This window comes from Suncus etruscus, chromosome 4 (genome assembly GCF_024139225.1).
Source record: "Suncus etruscus isolate mSunEtr1 chromosome 4, mSunEtr1.pri.cur, whole genome shotgun sequence".
Lineage (NCBI taxonomy): Eukaryota > Metazoa > Chordata > Mammalia > Eulipotyphla > Soricidae > Suncus > Suncus etruscus.
In genome coordinates, this window is record NC_064851.1 from 21403783 (window position 1) to 21420551 (window position 16769).

General features: G+C 52.4%; 1 protein-coding gene across 1 annotated transcript in view; it reads left to right on the forward strand.

Annotated features, from left to right (window-relative positions):
- The first annotated feature begins 219 nt into the window (after positions 1-219).
- EPHA2 (EPH receptor A2) overlaps positions 220-16769 on the forward strand; it is a 33524-nt gene continuing 16974 nt past the window's right edge. Inside the window, exons 1-3 of the mRNA XM_049771968.1 lie at positions 220-425; positions 6824-6891; positions 8983-9652. Of these exons, the coding sequence (XP_049627925.1) occupies positions 341-425; positions 6824-6891; positions 8983-9652 (823 nt within the window). The 5' untranslated portion in view covers positions 220-340. The remainder of the gene's footprint in view (positions 426-6823; positions 6892-8982; positions 9653-16769) is intronic.

Here is a 16769-nt window from a genome sequence, read left to right on the forward strand (position 1 = left end):
CAGGGCCCAATGGCCCTCCCCTTCATTCCGGGGGTGGAGTGTGGGGGGGAAACCTCTCCTCTTCTTTCCAGCCCGGTCCCTTTAAAGAACATTCCTGAAGGCGGGGCTTCGTTGACGTCAGCGAGGGACATGAATGAACAGGAGCCGGTTCTCACCCAACTTCCATTAAGGACTCGGGCTGGAGGGGTACAAGTTGTGCACAGGCTGCGGGACCGGGCCGGAGCGGATCTCGGGGCCAGCGTGCGGGCGTGCGGGCGTGTGGGAGTCCGGCTGCAAGCGAGCTCACTCGCGATCGTCCCGTGGCAAGCGTTGGAACGAGTGAGCGAGCTCGGAGCGCGTCATGGAGCGGGGAGCACCCCGCGCCTGCCTCGCCCTCCTTTGGGGCTGCGTTCTGGTGGCGGCCGCGGCGGCGCAGGGCAAGGAAGGTGAGTGTGTGTGAATGTGTGTGTGTTTTGTGTTTGTGTGTGCACGGCGATCGCGGCCCGAGCCCCGGAACCCGGGTCCCGGGACCCCCCTGCGCCTTCCGGAGCCGGGTGCACCACCTAGGCGCGCGTAATTTGGAGACTGTCCTGGCGTCTCCCTGTCCGGTGCGCTGCGCTCGGGAGGGCGCGCCGGCTTGCGATCGGGGCGAATTCGAACTCCCATGTCTTCTCCACGGTCCAGCTTAGAGTTCGGGGTTCTGAGGACTAAGGAAAGGGGCCGCGGCCCGAGCTTTCGGGAAAGGCTGGGGAGGCCGCGGAGAAGGGGGATGAGGCACCGGCCACGCGGTTGCAAGACCCGGCGGCGGCCCCCGGCTGGGGGCGCGAAGTGGTTGTCTGGGGGTGCTGGCCGGGCTCAGCTTTTGAATGTTAGAACCTCTTTTTTTCTGATTTTTGTGGAGTAGACATTTGTGTAAGATATCACCCATTTTTTGGTTCGTGGGGAACACTTTTGGAGATACCTATGCTTTCTGAGATTTTCTTTTTTGGGGGTCTCTACACGCCCTTATTTTGCCTCCAGTCTGGGAGGGGTTTGACTCGAACCCTCTCCTCTCACTCCTTCCCAGCCCGCAATCTCGGTGTTGGGGACAGGAAGTCCTAAAGTTTAGCGTTCTGAGCAAGGGGTGACTCAGAACGAGGAAATGTGGCAGGTGGAGGCGCGGTCTCCCGAGGTGTGGAGTCGTCACCCCAGGGCCACCGAGGAGTCCCGGCACCCGAGGGTGGGGGATTGAATCACTCAAACCATCCTCTGGCACCGGCACTCCTGGAACCCGGTCGCTAGAGAATTCGCCCCCGCAGAATTTGGGGGGGCCTGTCCCGTGCGCGTCCAAGATCGCGTTGAGGATGGGGCCTTTAGCCTCTGGCGCTGAACTTTCCAAGACCACCCTCCCGGGTGGGCTTCAGTTTTCTCCAGTGCAAATCCGTTTTCTCCACTCTCCCGGTTGGGCTGATATGCTGGGGGGGGGGGATCACGCACGGAGGAAACCCCGAACCCTGCGTTCTTTTTCCACCTCCCAGACGCCCTGGGCTGGATGGAGATCTTGCTGTTTCAAATCCGGAGGAAAAGAGGACGAAGCCGGAGCTTTCCGAGGAGAAAATAGGGGTGGCATCCGTCTCAGGATGGGGACTGGCAGGACTCCCAACTTGCTGGAGGAATGGGTGGCAGGGTTTTCTATGACCCTTATCTGCCCCTACCCTAAACCCCTGTGGCTCTCCCCCATCCAGTGAGAGGGACTGTGGTTGGAGAGAAGGGGAGAGAGAGAGACAGCTGGAATCAGTACAGCCCTTTCTCCAAGGCTGCCCTGTGGGGAGAAAGGAGATTAGCGGGCACTGACTTCTCCTTGCCTGCCTGGAAGCTTAGAGCTGCCTTACCCTGGAGCCCCTTGTGGGTTCCTGCTCCGTGGGATCCGGGTAGGATGGGTTGTGTGTGTGTGTGTGTGTGTGTGTGTGTGTGTGTGTGTGTGTGAGTGGTCTGCAGAACATTTTGCTGTGTGTGTGTGTGTGTCAGTGGTCTGCAGAACATTTTGCTTAGTGTGTGTGTGTGTCAGTGGTCTGCAGAACATTGTGTGTGTGTGTGTGTGTGTGTGTGTGTGTGTGTGTGTGTCAGTGGTCTGCAGAACATTCTGCTTAGTCTCCAAGGGCCCCCTGTGAAAGACTCCCAGGAGAGATGGGGTGGGGTGGAGGTGGGGGTAACTCAGCCACAGCTGCTGGTTTGTGTTCTGTGGGATTCTCAGGATGTGGTGGGTCCTTCCTGGACTGAGAGAGGGGTGCCAGGAGGAGGACACATATGCCCCTTCCAGTCAGTGGGGGAGAAGAGGGCTTCTGTGAAGACCCCCATGGAATCTGAGATTCTCAGTCTAGAAGTCGCTTGGTCTGTCCTTTTACAGATGGGGAAACTGAGGGAGGCCCAAGCCCTCACCAACCAGGGCTGTCTCAGCATCTGGCTCCTTGAGCTGCCAGAGCCCAGGCCTCTCTGCACTGTGGTTTCACGCTGGATTTTCTGAGATCTCAGAATAGCTGGGCAGAGGGGTGCAGGCTTGAGGGGGCTGATTGGAGCATACTCAGGAGGCTTGGAAACTCTCCATTTCTTGATTCTAGAAGAGGCCTACGTGCCCTTTTTCAAGTCACGCCTCCTCCCCAAGTTCCCTTCCTTACTTGTAGTTTAAAAAAGGGATGGATGTTAGCGAGATAGTACATTGACAAGGCATTGGCCTTGCATGTGGTGGACCAGGTTCAATCCCCGGCACCTTACATGATCCCTGTGCAGATGCCAGGAGTAAGCTCTGAACATCTCTGGATGTAGCAAAAAAAAAAAAAAAGAGGAAAAAAAGGGGGTGGGGTGGGGCAAGTAGAGATTGTATAGTAGGACACTTGCCTTTCTTTCTTTTTCGGCATCCCATTTGGTCCCCTGAGCCTGCCAGGAGCGATTTCTTTAATTTTGTTTGTTTGGGTTTTTTTTTTTGGGGGGGGCACACCTGTTTGATGTTCAGGGGTTACTCCTGGCTAAGTGCTCAGAAATTGCCCCTGGCTTGGGGTGGACCATATGGGACGCTGGGGGATCGAACCGCCGTCCTTCCTTGGCTAGTGCTTGCAAGGCAGACACCTTACGTCTAGCACCACCTCACTAGCCTCAGGAGCGATTTCTGAGCATTAGAGCCAGGAGTAACCCCTGAGCACTGCTGGGTGTAACCCAAAAACCAAAAAAAAAAAAAAGAAAAGAAAAGAAAGAAAGAAAGAAAAAAGAAAAAAAGAAACAGCTCTGTCAGGCTTGAGAGATCATATGGGATGCCAGGGATTGAACCCAGGTCCATCCCAGGTCTGCCGAGTGCAAGGCAAATGCCCTAGAGCTGTGCTCTCACTTTGGTCTAAACTTGCCTTTCCTTTTTTTTTCTGTGTGGGGAGGGAGCTCACACCTGGTGGCGGTTAGGGGTCACTTATGGCTCTGTGCTCAGAAAATGCTCCTGGCAGGCTCAGGGGACCATATGGGTTGCCGGGATTTGAACCACCTGGATTGGGTGCTTGCAAGGCAAATGCCTTAACTCTGTGCTATCTCTCTGACCCCTGAACTTGCATTTTTTCTTTCTTTCTTTCTTTCTTTCTTTCTTTCTTTCTTTCTTTCTTTCTTTCTTTCTTTCTTTCTTTCTTTCTTTCTTTCTTTCTTTCTTTCTTTCTTTCTTTCTTTCTTTCTTTCTTTCTTTCTTTCTTTCTTTCTTTCTTTCTTCCTTCCTTCCTTCCTTCCTTCCTTCCTTCCTTCCTTCCTTCCTTTCTTTCTTTCCTTCCTTCCTTCCTTCCTTCCTTCCTTCCTTCCTACCTTCCTTCCTTCCTTCCTTCCTTCCTTCCTTCCTTCCTTCCTTCCTTCCTTCCTTCCTTCCTTTCTTTCTTTCTTTCTTTCTTTCTTTCTTTCTTTCTTTCTTTCTTTTTGGGGGGGCCACACCCGGCAGTGCTCAGGGGTTACTCCTGGCTGCCTGCTCAGAAATAGCTCCTGGCAAGCACGGGGGACCATATGGGACACCGGGATTCTTGAACCAACCACTTTTGGTCCTGGACCGGCTGCTTGCAAGGCAAACGCCACTATGCTATCTCTCCGGGCCCTGAACTTGCCTTTCTTATGCAGCCAACCTGGGTTCCATCCCTGGCACTGCATATGCTTCTCCAAACACCACCTGTTGTGACTTTAAGCATCAAGGTAGGAGAACTTCAAAGAAAAGCCCTGGGCACTGGTAGCCCTAAAACCAAGGAAAAAGGGAGGACAGGAGATAGCAGAGCAGTTAGATTAATGCTTGGCAGGTGCCTGTTCCGGGTTTTTTTTTTTTTTCTGGCACTTCAAGCATAACCAGGTGCATTCCTGGAGGCCCCTGAGTACCATAGGGTGTCACCCTGGAAACCCCACAAACATAATCCCAGGTATCACTAGCACCACAGGGCCTGAGTATACTGCACCCCCAGGCTCTTGCTTTGGAACAATACCCCCATTTGGCTAAGAATTGCTGGTGGATCTCCACATCTTCTGAGCACTGCTTGGGAACTTGATACCACCAAAAAAGAATGAGAGAGCAGGAAGGTGACTCCAGGGGAGTGGGTGGTGGTACTGCATTGGGTCATAAAAACCATTGAGGATGATATTTATGATAAAGCAGAGATCTTCCTGGGGAAGGAGGAGACAGACAGAAGGCTACCCTACCCAACTCTGGTCCAGCTCCATGAAGCTGAGGGCAACACCTGGGTTCCCAGACCCTGACTGGGCGACAGAAGAAAGAGGAAGAAAGAGCTGCCCCTCTGGGTGGAGGGAGCCACTGGGCGTAGTCTCAGGGCTGGGCTTGTTCCCTGTGATCAGTTCCAGGGAATTTCCGTGGTGGTGGGGTATCTGGTTGGGACCCCCCAGGAAGGGAGCTCTTTTCTCTGTGAAGGCTTCTTTTCTTCTCTGCCTGAGCCCTGTGAGGTAGCGTACTCTGTCAGTTTAGACTGGGGTGGGGACCCTGTAGAGCCTGGAGCCCTGCACCCCTTTTCTCTGGGGAGGTGGAGTATACGGAACTGGGAGGAGTCCTTATCCTTGTCCTCTTACCCACCCAGCCAGAGCCGCCAGATTTCTTCTGGGTTGCTGGAACATTCCATTTACTAGTGAAGTTAGTGAGTTTTCCTAGCCTGGGCTCTGGGCAAGTCTGAACAAATCCCTGCCCCTACCCACTCTCCCAGCCACCCTCTCCACCCCTCAGAGCCCCAGGGTGGGGACCACCACACATTTCCTCTTCCTGGTCTGGTCTGCCGGACCCTTCCTCAGTGGCCTGGCATGGCTCCCCCTAGTCTGGGTACCTTCTGCTTTTGAGTAAGTTGGTTGTCTAGCCTCATGGAAGGGTTCTAAAATTTCTCCCAGCGTTTTGACCACCCTCACCCCCACAAGTCTAAATAAAGTCCCAACTCTGCTCCTCACCTGCCCTTAGAATCATTCCTAGGCCTTGGCCTTGAGGAATGTGATTTTTTTTTTCTTTTTGGGTCACACCCAGCTATGCTCAGGGGTTACTCCTAGCTATCTGCTCAGAAATAGCTCCTGGCAGGCACTGGGTACGATATGGATTGCTGGGATTTGAACCAACCACCTTAGTCCTGGGTCGGTTGCTTGAAAGGCAAACACCACTGTGCTATCTCTCCAGCCCGGGAATGTGTTTTTTTAAGGCTTTGTTCCTCATGCTTCTGGGTCTTCTCGATCCTTAGGCCCCTTCAATTTAAGGTTTGGCCCTCTGGATTCAGGGACCTGACAGTTCAAGCCTCAGTTTCCCCAATTTCCTTGCCTTTCAGGGAGGGTGGCAACTATTGACTATTGACTGGGACCTGGAAGAGGGTCAGTACCTTGGGTCAGTACCTTGGGTTTTTAGCTCCAACCTTTGAGCCTGGCAGAGCAGAAGGCAGTGCCAAAGGCCAGAATAGAGGAAAGGAAAGCCCTGGCCATGGGTCCCTCCCATATGTTCCCAGATGTTTCTTCTGGGTGGGGCTGTGGGGGAGACTGGACAGCATGATCTAGGCTCCTGGTTTCCCTAGGTTTGGAAAGTCCCTTAAAGGTTTCCATCCTTGATTCCCCACTATAGGCAGTGGCCAGAGTGTGAGGGATGGCAGCAGAGGATAAGCATTTCTCAGGGAGGGAACCTCGCCAGCTGTGTGTATCTTGGGGCCTCTCCTGGAGGCCCCTATGGGTTCAGGGCTTTATCCTCCAATGCTCTGTGGCTTTTGTGGTGGGAAGAAGATCGGTTTGCAGACACCCCCTACTGGTTACCCCCCCCCCTTGAAGCTATTTCCACCTGTTCCAGCTTTCAGAGGGCCTGGAGACATGTATTGCGTGACACATATATGCACATATGTGAGTATCATGCAGGATGGAAGCAGTTCATACTGGGGGGAGGTGTTAGAGCAGAAACAAGTGTTTCTGAACCCTGTACAGGTGGGTGCGTGTGTGTGTTGTGTGTGTGTGTGTGTGTGTGTGTGTGTGTATGGTGGGCTGTTGAAGGAAAGCAGAAGCCCTGGGGGGCGGGTATTACTGACCAGTTCTGCCTGCTTGGCTCTGCCCAGCTGTTCCCCCCATGCTGTGATGATTTTTGCTCAGCTGGGATCTGGCTGGACAGACACCCAGGGCTGGTCCTTACCCCTGTCTGTTGCCTGGCTTGGGCCAGCCTTGCTCTGTAACTCTTTTCTTGCACTTGAGGTACAGGCCTCTTGGAAAGGGTGACTGTGAGTGGATCTTTCTCTGAAGAATGAAGAAACCATCTAGGTCACTTGGGTTACTGGGGAACTCTAATTTTTGCCGTATGGTCTAAGGACCTCCCTACTCATCTGGTGCCCTCTCTCATCTCTTTCAGTTGTTCTGTTGGACTTTGCTGCATCTAAAGGGGAACTTGGCTGGCTCACGAGCCCATATGGCAAAGGGGTAAGACTTCAGGGAATTGTGGGGGCCTGGAAACAGGGAAATTTGGATCCAGGGAGGATGGGACCTGCTGCAATGGGGCAGCTCAGCCAGGTCCAGACTTAGATCCTGCTTCTCGAATCAGACTCAGAGTCTGTTCAATGAGTCAGGCTGTCTGGGGAGTGAGTGTTGGAGGTAGGGAAGAGACCTGAAATAGAAATCCCTGAGGAAACTGTTGAAACTCCCAGCAGAACAGGGATGGCCAGAGAGACCCCCAAGGGTCCTGACTCACCTCTGCTTAGGCATTCAGAGGTGAAAGGCTCCTCTTAGCTGGGAGGCCTGGAGTATAAACTAAGTAGATCACCAGGATCCTGAAATTTATTCTAGCCATCATAGAGTGGGAAACTGAAGTCTGAGGCCATTGGATGCCTTGACCAATGTCAAATACTGTAGTCTGGCCTCTTCTTTGGCTTCTGCTTTCATTTCTTCATCCAATCATTCATTCAGCAGATAGTTTCCTGAGCACATACTCCATTACTGAGCCCTGCAATATAGAAATGAATTAGGAAGAGGAGCTCAATCTAGCATGGGAACCAGATGTAGGTGTCATCTCATAGATATTGCCGTAAGAAGGACATGGAAATGGTGGGACAGGATGGGGACACTGGCCTTACCTTGCACCCCAACCTAGGAAGTCTAGAGAAGCCGTGATCTTTTCTTTTCTTTTCTTATCTTTTTTGGTTTTTCGGGCCACACCCATTTGATGCTCAGGGGTTACTCCTGGCTAAGCGCTCAGAAATTGCCCCTGGCTTGATGGGACCATATGGGACACCGGGGATTGAACCATGTTCCTTCCTTGGCAAGCGCTTGTAAGGCAGAAACCTTATCTCTAGCGCCACCTCACCGGCCCCTGTTCTTTTTTTTTTCTTTTCTTTTCTTTTTGGTTTATGAGTCATACCTGGCAGCGCTCAGGGGTTACTCCTGGCTTTGTGTTCAGAAATTGCTCCGTTAGGCTCGGGGGACCATATGGGATGCCAGGGATCCAACCCGGTTTATCCCGGGTTGGCTGCATGCAAGGCAAATGCCTCACTGCTGTGCTATTGCTCTGGCCCCCATGCTCTGTTCTAACGAAGGAAGAACTTGCTTGGTTGTTCCAAAGCCCAAAGTCTACGGAATGAAAGAGAATCTCTGTGTTTGTTTTTTTTTGTTTGTTTTTTTTTTGGGTATTTTTTGGTTTTGTTTTTTGGGTCACACCCGGCCACACTCAGGAGTTACTCCTGGCTCTGAGCTCAGAAGTTGCTCCTGGCAGGCTCAAGTGACCATATGGGATGCCAGGATTCGAACCAGGGTCCTTCCTGTGTTGGCCGCATGCAAGGTATAAATGCCTTACCGCTGTGCTATTGCTCCAGCCCCAGAATCTGTTTTACTCTTCCTCTGCCACTCACATCTGTAGATACACACATGGGTGAGGAATAAAATAATAACAATAATGACCTAATTATAATTAGATCAGCTGCTTTGTCTGACTATTAAGATGCCAGGTAGGGGACTCAGTGTTTTATGGACCTTCTGTCAACTGTCTCCATAGCTGTTCTGTATATCCATCTTTTCCCATGTATCCCTAGGGACCTAGAGGCTCCCCAAATGTAACCCTAGGTGCTCAGGGACCTAGAGGCTCCCAAAATGTAAATGGCATCACAGACTCTGCTTCTAGCTCACTATCTCTTAGAGTTCAACAGCTGATATTAGGTTGTGATCCCTGCTCAGCCCCTCCAAGTGTTTGTGGAGGTCTTTGGAAACATCATCTCTAGATCTCTACTTCTTTTTCTGTAAGGTAGAACAGCCATGGGGCCGGAGTAGTGGTGCAGAGCGGTAAGGCGCTAGTCTAGGACAGACCGCAGTTCGATCCCCGATGGTCCCCCAAGCCAGGAGCGATTTCTGAGTGCATAGCCAGGAGTAACCCCTGAGTGTCACCGGGAGTGATCCAGAAAAAGGCCAAAAAAACAAAAGATAGAGCAGCCAGAACTATTGAGCATTTTCTCAATGTCCACTTTGTCACCTAGGCATTGCCCTTGAGCCTTCATTTACCCCACGCTAACACTTTGACCCCTGCAGTGGGACCTGATGCAGAACATCATGGATGACATGCCCATCTACATGTACTCCGTGTGCAACGTGGTGGCTGGAGACCAGGACAACTGGCTCCGAACCAACTGGGTGTACCGTGGTGACGCAGAGCGCATCTTCATCGAGCTCAAGTTCACCGTGCGGGACTGCAATAGCTTTCCCGGTGGTGCCAGCTCCTGCAAAGAGACTTTCAACCTCTACTACGCTGAGTCGGATGTAGATTATGGCACCAACTTCCAGAAGCGCCATTTCAAAAAGATTGACACCATCGCACCTGATGAGATAACTGTCAGCAGCGACTTCGAGGCTCGGCATGTGAAGCTGAATGTGGAGGAGCTTTCCGTGGGGCCCCTGACGAGGAAGGGCTTCTACCTGGCCTTCCAGGACATTGGAGCCTGCGTGGCATTGCTCTCTGTCCGTGTCTACTACAAGATGTGCCCTGAGCTGCTGCAAGGCTTGGCCCTCTTCCCCGAGACCATAGCGGGTTCCGATGCACCCTCTCTGGCCACTGTGGCTGGCACCTGTGTGGACCATGCTGTGGTGCCCCCTGGGCTGGAAGAGCCTCGTATGCATTGTGCAGTGGATGGCGAATGGCTGGTGCCCATCGGCCAGTGCCAGTGCCAGGCAGGCTATGAGAAGGTGGAGAATGCCTGCCAGGGTGAGTGATGGATGGGACAGGGTGGCATGGGAGTGGGTGTGCTGGGGAGGAGAGTAGAACCTCTCCATTCGAGACTCTAGATTCTTTTTTTTTTTTTGAGACTCTAGTTTCTGATCCCGGTATCAAAACAGATTCCTCTCTGCTCAGACATGCAGCAGTTCTGTGAGTGGAAATCTCGGTGTCTTCCCAGACCTGTGACTGAATTCACTCATTCCATGAGAATGAATGGACAGGGGCCGAGAGTCAGCTTAGCTGACTGAGCTCATGCTTTGCATGCTTCTGGCCTAGATTCTTCATGGGCATATGATCCCTCAGGCATGGTAGGGAGCAATCCCTAGCACCATTGGGTATGTCCCCAAAACCAAAAGGAAAAAAGTAAAGAAAAAAAATTAAGAATGAATAGAGAAATACAGTTTGCCCTCTAAAAAATTTTTTTTGGAGGTGCTGGGAATTGAGTCTAGAATTTCACACATGCAAGGCTTGCTGAGTTAGATCCTAGCTGAAACACTAGAGCACGGAGGTTATGAATGAGTAAGGACAGGAGCTCCGGGTTCTAATTCCAACTCTCCTTTTGTGGTGTGACCTGTACCTGGGTTTCTACATCTATAAAACAGAGATTAACCTAGTGCCCATCGCGGAGGGTTGTTAGGATAGTCAAATGACCTAATACTCATAAAGCGCTTAGATCAGTGTCTGACACATAGAGCTTTTAAGTGTGGTTGTTATTTTTGATTCATTCCACCGAGTAACTACTATAGACAGACTCTATGGACATACTGTGTGACTCTAAACAAGTCACCTGGCTCTACAGATTACAGACTCTGTTTCTGGACATAGAGGTGCATGATTGAATCTGGGGTGTCCAAACATTGGTCTGCACATTAGAATTATCAGCAGGGCTCTTTGGAAATCGGGAAAAAGAGAATGGGAGAGGTCAGGCTCTGCCCTCCCGGGAGACAACGGACCCCCTAAGGGACACCCCGGCTGCTTTTATTTATTTTATTGGCTTTTGAGCCATACCCTGGTGATGTCCAGGGTTACTCCTGGCTATGTGCTCAGAAATCACTCATGGCTTGGGGGACCATATGGGACGCTGGGGGATCGAACTGCGGTCTGTCTAGGTTAGTGCCTGCAAGGCAGGACACCCTACACTTGGGCCACTGCTCTGGACCACTTTAACTGGACTCTGGGAATGGGGCCTTGGCTTTACTCTGAAACTCACCCTGGAGGCTGGAGCTTGGCAGGCCAGTGCCCTTGACAACAGAAAGCTCTACAAGGTGCAATTTTTTTTTTTTTTTTGTTTGTTTCAATGGGTGGCTTTTTCTGGAAACTTTTTTTTGGCAACGGGGCAGGGCATTTGTGGAATGCAGGCTGACCTTTGGAAGCGCCAGTAGCTCATTCTCTCTGAGAGTGTCTTTGCTGAGATAATTGGGGTATTGAGAAATTGGGCTGTAGTCCTCACCTTTACATATACCTAGAATTTGATCTTGGGTTCATTCCTCCTCAGCTCTGACTTTGTCAGTAAAGCAAAAATGCCCAGCTGCTGCCTCTGTGCTCACAGATCACTCTTGGCAGGGCTCAGGGGACCATATAGAGTACCGGGATCAAATCTGGGTCAGCCATGTTTTGGTGTCCTACCCCTGTACCATCTATCATTCCAGCCCTCTGGAACTCTTGATGAGGGGCCCCTATGCCTCCTGAAAACTAATCCTCAGAAACATGCATAACACACTCTTCTGGCTATGAACCCTATGCTGGTGTCTCTGCTCCAGCCTAGGCCACCACCTCATCTTCCTCCCAGTTCCCATCTGCTGGGAGCACCCTCACTCCCTTCACCCCCCAGGCAGCCCCTGCTGCAGGTGACTGCAAGGGTACACTCCCAGTTTCAGACAATGACTGTGCAGTGGGGGGGGGGGGCCGGTGAGCGACTCCTCCTCCATGACATCCTCGGACAAGAATGCGGGGGTGGGGGTTGAGGGGCAGCTGAAAACTTTCCATAGGCTGGTGATTCAGGCCCTGCAGAGATAAGTGCATGGTTGGGGGGGGGGGTCTCCAGATAGGGTCTGCCAGTTTTTCCACCCCCGGACGTGGGGTGGTTAGGGTTATGACCGTTTTGTTTGTAAAGAGCCGTACAGGCCCCGAGCAAGGGAGGGCTGGGCTGGATTTCCAGCCACCGGCCCCCTGCTTCCTTGTTGGGATTCTCCTTTAGGATCCCTCTCCAAAATTAATCCCCTTTGTGGCTTCAGGAGAAGCTCTGGATGACTGTGACCCCCAGCCTGGCTGTTCTTTCCCCAGCAAATCCCCCATCACATCCCTGATATTCATTCATGCCAGTACCCATCCCTAGCCAAGCTTTATCTCCAAGGGCAGGCACAAGAGAGTGAAGCAAGCTTATGAAGTCTTTGCTGAGCTTAGACCCAATCCCAGGCCCATGAAATAGAAAAGAGAGGTTTAAAGAGGCCTCCAGAACTTGCCTGGAATCAACCAGCTCTTGCACTGCACCGGGATCTGGAAGCCGGACATGCAGCGGCGCCCGGCTCGGAGGATGGGCCAGGAAATGGAGCGGGAATGACCAGTTCCTTTGGAATCCCTGAACTCAGCTTCTGGCCCCTGGGACAGCTTCACAGGCAACCCAGGATGGCAGGTCCTGGGTACAGAAATTGGAGGTTAGGGGACTTGGAGGAAGGAAGAGAGGGAGGACAAGACTAGCAGGATGGCCACCGGATGACCAGTGGAGCCCAGAATCAGCACACCCTCCCCAATCATACCCTGAGGTTATCAGCCCTGAGACTGGCAGAGCACTAATTTGTTCCTTCCCAGTGGTTTTCCCCACAGAAGCCCTGGAGCTCAGCAAAGAGTTAAAAGGACAGCGGAGGGAGGGCACCTCTCAGGTGCTGTGTCCGGACAGGTGGGCACGCTGCCCGGGAGAGCTCTCCTGAGCTATGTCCAGGGAATGAGGCGGCTTTCACTCCCCCGCCTGCGGGACAGTAGAGTCCACTCAGGCTGACGGTCTCTCCCCCAGGGTGCCTTTGTCCCCCTGTTTGTCTGCTTCCTGTGCTGCATTGACAACTGGAACTGGTGGGGCCCTGGCTGGCGCCTGGACCACAGAGACTGCCGGCCAGTGTGAGCAGGGTGGCCAGCGGCTTGGGCCAGGAGCTGTGAGGCCAGAGCTGGAGGTGAGAGACCAGAGGCATGTTAGGAATTCCTTCCTCCAAGGAAACCCCTAAGGGAGAGCTCTATTTCTCTGTTCATAGACATCCCCTTTCTGACTGAGCATTTCTTTGTTTTGGGACCATACCCAGCAGTCCTCAAGACATACTCCTGGTGGGCTTGGGGAGACCAAAATAGAATACAGGATCAAATCCAGGTTAGCTCTACTCGTTATACTATCATGCTGACCCCACAAGAGGTCATTCCACCAGCAAGTTTCCCCTTGGTCTTCCCAGACCAGCCCCAAGAGGCTGAGGACTCAACCCATTTTACAGATGAGAGAACTAGGGCCCAGACTAAACACAATATCCAGCCTCCAAGAGTTGGCTCTAATGTGGGAAAGGCATGTCCTCAACTGCCTCTGACTTGGTCCTTCTTTTTTTTTTTTTTTTTTTGGTTTTTGGATCACACCCGGTGGTGCTCAGGGGTTACTCCTGGCTGTCTGCTCAGAAATAGCTCCTGGCAGGCACAGGGGACCATATGGGACACCGGGATTCAAACCAACCACCTTAGGTCCTGGATCGGCTGCTTGCAAGGCAAACACTGTTGTGCTATCTCTCCGGGCCCTGACTTGGTCCTTCAACTCCTAAACATTATGAACTTGGCCCCTGTGGGCCTCATTCCTTCCTCACCCCCCCCCCACACACACACACACCAGTCTGCCAAATGAATGGGCTGGATTTTTGCTAACTTAATGATCAATGATCAAAGTCGACTTCCTGTGACTTTCTACTGAGACTCTTAAGAACCTGGTTCTGCAGGCTTTTGACCCAGTGACCTTAGCACTTAGGATAAGAGGGGTGTCCCCTTAAGGAAGGGGTTCTAGTTAGGTGACCCTTAGGCCTGGAGGCTATAAACTGGGGACCTTCCAGATAGCCTGGCAGAGGGCCTCTCTGAGCCTTAGGCTTTTTCCCTCCCAGGGACATACCATAAGGGGAGACAACTGATTTCCTTACAACTTCCTCTGTGTGGCACAGGTGGGGGGCCTTGATGGTAACCCCCTCTTCTGGCTCTTTGCCCTGCCCTGCCGGCTTTGCCCTCTGTTCACACTGGGGGTGCAGTTCCTCCCTCCCTCCCTCCCAGGAGGTAAGAACGGAAGGAAGGAGGCTAGGAGAGCAAATAGAAGATAAAAGGCCCCGGGAAAAGCAGGAGGTGGAGGTTGGGGGAGCCTGTGCTTATCACGGCTGGTTACAGGAATGTTCCCCAGATAATTCTCAGGGTGTGTGAAAGGGGCAAGGTAGCCAGGGTGATATCCATAGGGACAGGAAGTGAATTCTCTGCAGAGGAAAGGGGGAAGCCAGAATCCTCTGGGTGCCTGGAGGAATCAGCACCCCACATGTGTTGGGCCAGTAACTTGCAGGCTGTCATCAGCTGCCTATCAGGGCACCAGACAGAGTCCAGGCTCCTGTCCTTAGGCTGAGGTGCACGTGTGGTCACCAGTTGGGCTCAGCTAGGCGAGGTGACTGACCCTAGGTGAATTACCACTGCCACCTCTTGACCGTGTGACCTTGCCACTGCTAGCCTGGGAGGTGGTGGAGCCTGGGGTGGGGGGGTGCTTAGCCAGGGGTTGGATTTGCGTCATGCCAGAGGGCGTCTGTTCCTGACTCACCCCACGCTACCACCCGAGAGGCGGGCACGGGGAACTGGAAAAACCAGGGTGCAGCCATCATGCCCCAGTTCCCCTGTTCAAAGTGGCCCAGGCCTGCCAGGGATGTGCTGCACATTTATACCCAAGCCAGGCTCTCGTGCCAGGTAGGGGGGTGGGCAGCATAATTTTTTGAAGGACACTGAAACAGTGCACAAGAGTGCAAGTCTGATGGCTAGGTTGTAGGATGGGACATTTATTCATTCAGTCCTTCAGGAACACTAATTGTTGCTTGCAGAATGCTGAGAGTTGGTCCCTTCTGGGCCATGGGACTCAGCTCCAGGCTCATCAGAGCAGATCTTAATATGCACAGAAACAAATTCAAATGGAGCACAAAAGCCCAACTGTGAATTCCCCTAGAGCAATAACCATGTTTATCTAACTCCCTCTCCAAACCCAATTCTCAATGTTGTGCCAGACACGTAGGAAGTGCTCAATTTCTGCTTGGGTAAATGACAGGTTGAGTCATCTATGCCCTCATGGAGCAGAAATTGGGCATTTCAGAGCTGGATGTGTTGAGAAGTGCCAATTGGGTGCTGAAGGATGTATATGAGTATGCTGATTGGCTTAGGGGGACAGTGAAGTTTTTGTGCAGGTGAGTGTGCTAGAGTGTGTATGAACTCCCAAGTGCGTGACCCCTATTTCACCAGCCTGCCTAGGATACCCAGGGAGGAAGGCATAGAGGGCTTGCAGGCATCTTCTACATGATCTTGGGACCCCTGAATGGGGGTGGGGGGCATACATGGGCGGGGCCAGGACCTGGCCCAGCAACTCTTGCGGTTGGAGGAGGGCCCCATACATTCTCGTCAGGCAAGCACTTGCCCTGTTGATGCTGCCCCGACACTGTATTATCTCGCACATCCGCAGCGGAAATCTCTCCAAATTCCCTCTTTCCTGCCGGCAGCAGGCGGGCCACCCCCGGGCTCTGGGGCCAAAGAATGGAACCTGATTCTATCCCCACTTCCTCCTCTTGGCATCAGGCTGGGGGCTTGCAAACAAGGGGTGTGGGCGCTTTGGGAGTTGGGGGGGGGTGGGAGAACATGTGCAGGTGGGTTAAAACTTTTCAGCCGAGACAAGCCCCAGGTATGGGTGTTTCTGGTCCCATCCCCAGCCTGAGAGCTAGGACTGAGAAGGTGCATTTGTTTTTCCCGGGGGGTGGGGGGGGCTCTGAGCAGAACAGTACCCCAATTTGATGCGGCCTGAACCATCAGCATTTTACTCAGGGTGTCAGCCCCTCCGCAGACAAGTCAGGACGTTTAGGGAGTTGAAATTCCAGGGTAAACATGACCTGGTTTCGTGGAATCTCCTTTTCACAGGAAGATTTGAGGGGGGGAGAGCTATTTTTGTTTTCGTACTGCTCTGTTGTAGTGAGATAGAAGACTCAAAAGGCTTTGATACTTGCTGGAGGCCTTTTGGGTTACTCAGCCAACTCCTGGGGGGCCAATCCACTCATGTATTCTCATAGTATGAGCCCAGTTTGAGAAGATCTGTTAGGGGGTGTTACACTCCCCCCCTCCTCTTCCAGCTGCTCTGAAATTAGTCTTGGGATTTTCTGGCTGTTGAAATGAGTTGGAACTCATCGGATGTTGATTCTCTTTGTTCCAAATTTTAGTGCTTGTGGGAAGGGGAGGCTGAGAGTCAGGCTTTCTGGGGTTAGATATTGACGTGACTTAGGACTTGAGGGGTACCTTGGGCAACTTGTTCTTGCCTTGAGCCTCAATTTTCTCTTTTCTCAAGGTACTTTGAGTATAATTGGCTTATTATGAGGGTTGAATGACTGTCATGAGCATGGCCTAAGGACTGTACATAGTAACTGCTGTACAAGCGATCGCTTTGTCAATGGAACTCTAGGCTCTGATCAGAACCTGTAAGCCACCTATAGAACCTATGTAGAGTTACTGCTGGTGGCTGCTGGTATGACCTGGGATCTAGACAAGGATGGGACAGGACTGCCTCCAGCACAAAATCTTTATTAACAAGATGTCACTGTCCGAGGCCGTAAGAGGTCGGGTGTCGCCGGGAAGGTGGCGCTACAGGTTAGGTGTCTGCCTTGCAAGCGGATGGACCGCGGTTCGATCCCCCGGTGTCCCATATGGTCCTCCCAAGCCAGGGGTGATTTCTGAGCACATAGCCAGGAGTAACCCCTGAGCGTCAAACGGGTGTGGCCCAAAAACCAAAAAAAAAAAAAAAAAAAAAGAGGTCGGGTGTCCTTTGAGCCCAGCCCCTTATTCCTATTCTTTACCTCTGGTCATCGGGGATAGA